This window comes from Vulpes lagopus, chromosome 9 (assembly GCF_018345385.1).
Source record: "Vulpes lagopus strain Blue_001 chromosome 9, ASM1834538v1, whole genome shotgun sequence".
In the NCBI taxonomy this organism is placed as follows: domain Eukaryota; kingdom Metazoa; phylum Chordata; class Mammalia; order Carnivora; family Canidae; genus Vulpes; species Vulpes lagopus.
In genome coordinates this window covers 1,303,000-1,309,789 of record NC_054832.1, presented here as the reverse complement: position 1 = coordinate 1,309,789, position 6,790 = coordinate 1,303,000, and the positions used below count along the sequence as shown (strand labels likewise).

General features: G+C 65.3%; 1 protein-coding gene across 1 annotated transcript; it reads left to right on the top strand.

Moving 5' to 3' along the window:
* Positions 1-646: 646 nt before the first annotated feature.
* Positions 647-3,756, top strand: LY6L (lymphocyte antigen 6 family member L). The gene is made up of 2 exons (XM_041769430.1): positions 647-908; positions 3,179-3,756. The coding sequence occupies exons 1-2, from the start codon at positions 647-649 to the stop codon at positions 3,397-3,399; spliced, it is 483 nt and encodes a 160-aa protein (XP_041625364.1). The 3' UTR covers positions 3,400-3,756.
* The last annotated feature ends 3,034 nt before the right edge of the window (positions 3,757-6,790 follow it).

Here is a 6,790-nt window from a genome sequence, read left to right as displayed (position 1 = left end):
TGCCGCGTGCCGGACGGGGTGCCGGGAGGGTGCCGGGTCGCGATGGGGGGCGGCGCGGCCTGACGCGGGGGGGGGGGGGGGGGGGGCACGGAGGAGGGACGGGGGAACAGGGGCGGGGGACACAGAGGGGGGCGGGGGGAACGGGGGCAGGTGGGGGAGGGGTCGAGGGGGGCGGAAGGCACGGGGGGGGGGCCGGGGGGGAAGGAAGACAAGGGGCGGGGCGGGGGAGGGGCCGGGCAGGGCTGGGGGCACGGAGCGCGGGGTGGGGGGAGGCGCCGGGGGCACGGAGGGGGAGGGGCTGGGGGAGGACAGGGCCGGGGCGGGGCGGGGCGGGGCCGGGGCGGGGATGGGGAGCGGCGGGGCGGGGGCAGGGCCAGGGAGGGGGAGCGGCGGGGGAGGGGCGGGGGAGGGAGGGCGGGGGGAGGGGCGGGCCGGGCGGGGCGGGGCAGGGCAGGGGGCGGCACGGAGCGCGGGGCGGGGGAGGCCGGGGCAGGGAGGGGGAGGGGCGGGGCGGGGCCGGGGCCGGGGCCGGGAGGGCGGGGCGAGGGGCGGGCCGGGGCGGGCCGGGCGGGGCGGGGCAGGGCAGGGGGCGGCACGGAGCGCGGGGCGGGGAGGCCGGGCCTGGGCGAGGCGGAGGCCGGGCGCCATGCGGGCCGGGGCGGCGGTGCTGTGCGCGCTGCTGCTGTCCGCGGGGCTCGGCGGCGGCGAGGAGCCGCGGGGTAGGGGGGCGGGGGGCGGGGGCGCGGGCCCGAGCGCAGCCGCCCCCCCCGCGCCGCCCGGGCTGCGGGCAGGCGGGAACCTGAGCTGCTACCAGTGCTTCAAGGTCTCCGGCCCGGCCCGCTGCGCGCCCGCCGCCTGCCACCCCGCGGACCGGGTGTGCGTGTCGCACGCGGTGACCTTCCGCAGCCGTAGGTCCCGGGCCCGGAGCGGGAGGCGTCCCGGCAGCGCCCCGCGCTCCGCTCCCCCGGCCTGGGGGTGCACAGGCCCCGGGTGTTCCCCCCCCGCGGCAGCGGCGCCTCCACGCTGCTCCCCGGGACAGAGGCGGGCAGAGGCGGCGGCGCGATGGACCGCGGAGGGGGGCGGTCGCCCAGACGGCGGAGGAGGCGGAGCCGGGGAGGGTGAGCCGGGGAGGGTGAGCCGGGAAGGCGCTGCCCGCCGCCGCCCCCAGCCTCGCCCCAGCCTCGCCCCAGCCTCGCCCCCAGCCTCGCCCCCCGCTGCTGGGGGCTCTCAAAACCAGCTTTAGAGGAGACTATAAAGTGGGACGGGAACACCCTCCCTGCCCTCCTGAAATGTCACAGAGCGAGCCACCAGAAATACTCCTTTTTTTTTTTTAATTTTTTTTTTTTTTTTTTTTTTTATTTATGATAGTCACAGAGAGAGAGAGAGAGAGGGAGAGAGAGAGGCAGAGACACAGGCAGAGGGAGAAGCAGGCTCCACGCACCGGGAGCCCGACGTGGGATTCGATCCCGGGTCTCCAGGATCGCGCCCTGGGCCAAAGGCAGGCGCCAAACCGCTGCGCCACCCAGGGATCCCCAGAAATACTCCTTTATAAAATTATAAAAATATCCAGAGAGAACTGGACGTGGGGAGACCCATCTGTTCTCCTGAGAAAGCCAGAGGGCGGCTGCAGATTCCGGCCAGAAGGTTCCAGATCCCTGGGGACCTGCCAACACCAACAGAGCCCCCACCCCGGGTTCCAGGCCTTGGGCCTGCCTGGAGCAGCACTGCCTCAGCCCCCCATAATGAACCGCAGGAGGTGTCTTGTTGCTGCCCTTTCCAGTAACGATGCAGGAAAATCCATGTTGCACAACTGGGCTGAGCGGGTGAGAGGCACAGGCATGTGGCTGGTGTTGGGCCCTTGGGGGACCACTGGGACCTTGGGGGGACCAGCATTAAGGCCCCTGGTTCCTTTCACCTTCACCTCTTAGAAGGCTTAAAATAACATTTCAAGACAGACCCAGCCGCTGCCTGTGCTTCTGGCACCTGGGAAGGGGCACAGAGCACCTTGCCCAAGCTGTACCCCCTGGGCCTGGCTGTGCCCCCTCCGGGCCTGGCTGCACCCCCTGGGCCTGGCTGTGGACCCTCCGGGCCTGGCTGCACCCCCTGGGCCTGGCTGTGCCCCCTCCGGGCCTGGCTGTGCCCCCTCTGGGCCTGGCTGTGCCCCCTGGCCCTGGCTGTGCCCCATCCGGCCTAGCATTTCCTTATGGAGGGCGGGAACGTGCGCTTGCGGAGGACATCAGTGCTGTGACTGCGCGTTGTTGGAACCTCTTCCAATGGTTTCATTTTCCCCGAGCGGTTTCCTTGACCTGGGCTCCTCCCTGGTCTTCTGCTTCTGGTTTTGTGGCCTGGAGGGGGCGGCCTGTTAGGGGCCCTCCCTGCAGGGACTGGACCATCTCTCTGGGCTCTCCTCAGGGGCCCCTTTGCCCCCACACCTCCACCCTGAGCAGTGGGGAGAGGGCGCTGGGGGCTCCGGGAGGGGGAGGAGGCCTGTTGCCCACCATCAGGTACCCCTAACCAGGGAGCCCCAGCAGCATTCCGGCAGCCCACCACCTGCCCTGACACGATGTCACACCATCGTCACTCATAGAACCTCATAGAATTCAACGCGATGAAACCAGCACAACTCAGCACGACCCACAACATAGCGTACTACCCCGTAATAAAGGGGGGTCTCCTCCTCTGCAGCTGGAGTTGTTTCCAGTGTTTTCCTTCCTTCCGATGGTCCCTTCCCAGGCTTCTGCCGCATGTCTCCAGGAGCCTGAGCCTCTGGAGCACAGGGCTGAGGCCGGGACGGAGCGAGCAGCGGGCACAGCCCAGGCCAGCCTCTCCTGCTTTCCCTGAGATGCTCCCCTGCACACCCCGAGAGTGGCCTGGGGGAGTCCAGGCCCTGTGTGGTCCGAGGAAGAGACGCCCCACCCGGGCCAGCGGTCCCCAACTCTGATATTGTTGTGACCTCGAAGGTGACCCTGGCGAGCCATGTTCCCACTGCCCTGCGGGGCCTGTGGCGGGGGGTCCTGGTAGCACTTGCGGGACCCACACATTCTCTGATTCTCAGGCTAATTTCGGGCTTTTGCTGTCACTGGGAAGCACCCCTCCCCCGCCTCCATGCCTCCTCCTGTGACCACCCGCCTTGCTCCCTACAGGCTGGCGGCCACCTGCCACCTCCTCTGTTTTGCAGAAACACAGGTGACAACTATGCTCAGCAAGCGCTGTGCCCCCAGGTGTCCCAACACCAACATGAAGTATGACTGGATATTGGGACCCAGGATACTTGGCAGCATCGTCAGGCAGTGCTGTTCTGGATTTCTTTGCAACAGGGCGCCTGCCACACTGGAGGGTCCCTGGGCCCTTCCAAGGGGGTTCCTGCTTGGAGTGGGCCTCCTCTGGGTCCTGCTGTGAGCACCTGCCTTCCCGCCCCCCAGACCCACTGTATCCTCCCCCTCCTGCCTCATCCCTTTCAAGACACGGGGTGGGACCACCGCCCTCTGAGGTGGTGGGAAAGGTGCCATTGCCTCCGCTCGGCCCTGGCTGCTTCTCCCATCACTGGCAGGGGCCCCTTGCTCAGACAGCCCGGAGAATGCAGCCCCATCCCACTGAAGGAGAAAGGGCATTTCCCAGTATGGGGTAACAGCTCGGCTCCCAGTATAAGATTGCTTGCCCTGAACACACTGTCCAGGGCCCCGAAGGGGGCAGGAAGAGTCTGGGCAAGGCCAGAGGGTGGCTGTGGCCCTGACTCTGGCCCTGCCTTGCTCTGGCTCTGATGTGGCCCGTCCCCTCCCCCTGGCCTGGCCCCATCTGTCCACAGGAGCCCAGGTGGAGTCATGCTGTGGGTGCCCACCTGTGCACGGAGACCACAGCCATCACTCCTTCTGGAGACAATAAACTCATTGCCTGATCGCACCGTGCCCCTGCTCCTTCAGCTGCTTCCGCCTGTCAGCCCCGGACCACGTCCCTCCAGCCTCCTTCTCTACCCGTGTGGCTGGGCACTGTCCAGGACAGGAGTGGTCAGATCTGGACAAAACCATCCAGCTGGGCCTGCCAAGCGCAGGATGGCTCCTGGGTGGCCCCTGGGTTCTAGGCCTAACGCTGGGTTAGCAGGAGGCCAGTAGGCCACTGCGTGGACGTGGGGGATACCCTGGAGGGTCGGAGCCTGGGGAATGTGGGTGGTGCCTATGCAAGGCACTGGCGTGCAGAGATCCCTGGGAAGGGACAGCTGGGCACTGGGGCTGTCGAAAACTATGTGTGGTGGGCAGCTGGGTTGGAGACAGTGAGGGCTGGTGGAAGGGCTGGAGGTGCCTAGGACAGCCCCCCGCCAGGTGGGGGCACAGGTGAGGAGCACTTAGGGATGAGGAGAACCAATGAGAAGCTCAGGGCTGTGCAGGCTGAGCTGGGGCACCACAGGACACCCCGGGGATGTCCTTGAGGACGGGGCTGAGAGTAGGGCCCTTGTGTGGTGGAGGAGGAGGAGGAAGGCATGTGGACAAGGGTGGCATCAACAGGCAGCACATCCCCCAGAACACGGGAGCGTGCTGAGTCCACGCACCTGCCCCCATGCCCGGCTCCTCAGGCCTGCCCGGGCCCAAGTCTGCACACCTCCACCCCCCATGCCCTTCTAGTTGTTCTCCACTCCCCTCATCTTCACACCTCAGCAGGGTCTGCACCAGCCTGGCTCTAGGTCCTTACACCTGCCTTCCATGGCACACGTACCCCCAATCTCCAACTACTTGTCATTTCCCCTGTGGGCTCAGGTGGACTTGGCTGCTCCTTGGTGTCCCAGGACCTTTGCAGGTTCAGGACAACCCTGGGCCCTGGCTCACCTCTGGAGGCCACTGGAGTTAAGCTGCATCTCAGGTAAGATGCCCCGGGATTCCCAGCCTGGAGCAAGACCTCCCTTTCACTGTGCCTGTGAGTTTTCATGCTGGATTTGAGCCTCACCTCATAACCTGGGCCGTCCGGGCAGGCCTGTCACCATCTATGGCCTGAATCTCCCCATGCGGGGGCCCCGGCACTTGGGGGCATCAAGAGTGTCTGGTTCCCTGAGCTCTGGGCCAGCTGGAAAGCCCGTGCAGAGGGGAAACAGCCACGGGTGCAAAGGGTCAGAGGTCCTCCTGCAGAGCTGCATTTAGCTAGGAAGTGTGTGTGCGATCGGGTCAGGGGCCACCGTGCTTCCCACTCCATGAAGATGGGAGCCTCTGGAACTGGGGGCTCTGCTCCCTCCTCTGGACAGGGGAACAGGGGCCACAGGCCCTCAGGGCAGCATCTCAACTGGAAATCAGAACCTTTGTTGAATAAATGGGCAAATGAGTCACTAAAGAATTAGTGAGAGGAGCGGACAGGGAGAGTGGGGACAAGCGTTTAGCAAGGCTGGAGGCCGGCCGGGGCTCAGGGCCCTCAGCAGGGACACCCGGTGGTGAGGGGACAGCCCGCCCTCCGACCCGGCCCACATGGGGGTGACTGCAGGGCGACGGGGGGAGCGTGCTAGTCGTGCACGAGTGCCGGGAGTTTAGCCGTCGACTCTCTAGGGGCCACTTCCCCGACACTCGAGGCTGGAAAACTCGAACCCTGGTGCGAGCCCACCTTCCCTTGTGGGGACACCGGGGTGGCCCACCGCCCACCCCCGTCCATGCTGGTCTTCCACCCACCTCCTTCACAAATAACTGAGTTTCTGATTCTGCTTTGCACCCCCGTAGCTCTAACTATGAAACGGATTTGGGGACTCAGCGGTCATAATCTCTCTTCTCGACGGCGGTCCTTGGTGCTGTGCGCAGGGCGCTACCCGGGGAGCCCCCGTCGGTGGTGGGTCTGGACGGCACCGACGGGCCTCGGCCGTCTCCGCCCGGACGTCCTGCGTGACGAGGGGCTCTCAGGAGGCGCTTGCTGAGTGGCGCGGGGGCAGCGCGGGTTTGTGGATCCAGGATGGAAGAGCGGCCGGTGAGGGTGGCCCAGTGTGGAGAGGGGACCCAAACATCCACAGGCCAAGGCCGCCGTGTGTGCCGACTCGGGCCGTGCACTGGCTCACACGCCCACTTCACGTGCCGGGGAATCGACACGTCCAGTGGCCTCTGCAGGCTCCGGGCCCTTGTGACCCCCACCCGCGGGTCGGCCCCGCTGAGCCCGGAGCACGGTGGCCAGTGTCCCCACTTTGCCCTCCATGTCCAGATTTTCTCATTGAACAATAAATTATCCCGGGGGCCATTCTCCGACCAAACTAAATGGAAATACGAGGAAGGTAAAGTTGAACATCCCAAATATTTGAAAACCGGACGATCGCACTTCCATCGGTTCATCTGTCGAAGAAGAAGCCAGTTCCTTGCACTGGACAGGAACAGAGATCAGTGCAAACTTACATTTTAACACGAGAGTGGCTTTTTGAGGAAAAGGTAAACCGAGGCCTCACGGGACGGGGTGGGGGCTGAAGTCAGTAACCGTGTGCTTAATCCCGCGCAGGCGTCCCCGCGGCCAGGGCTCTGGGGCCTCGGATCCGGGAGCCGGGCACTTGCTGGCCGAGCGGCTGCCCTGACTCTGCTCTGAGTAGTCGTGAGCTGTGTAAACCCGTCACTCGCCGTCCCTTACAAAGGGCGCTCCTTGCACTGCGGGTAAGTCACACTCCAGCAAAGTCCACTGAACTATCACAAGAGATTCTTTGCAAACCTCTATGGAATAAGGTCGAAAATTCAGAGGAAACGGAGTATTTCCTGGTAAAAACACAGCTTACTCCATTTAACCCCAGAAGTCAAATTTCCAGGTTTCTTCTACAAAGCAGGTGCGACGCAGCCCTTGGGCTGGACCC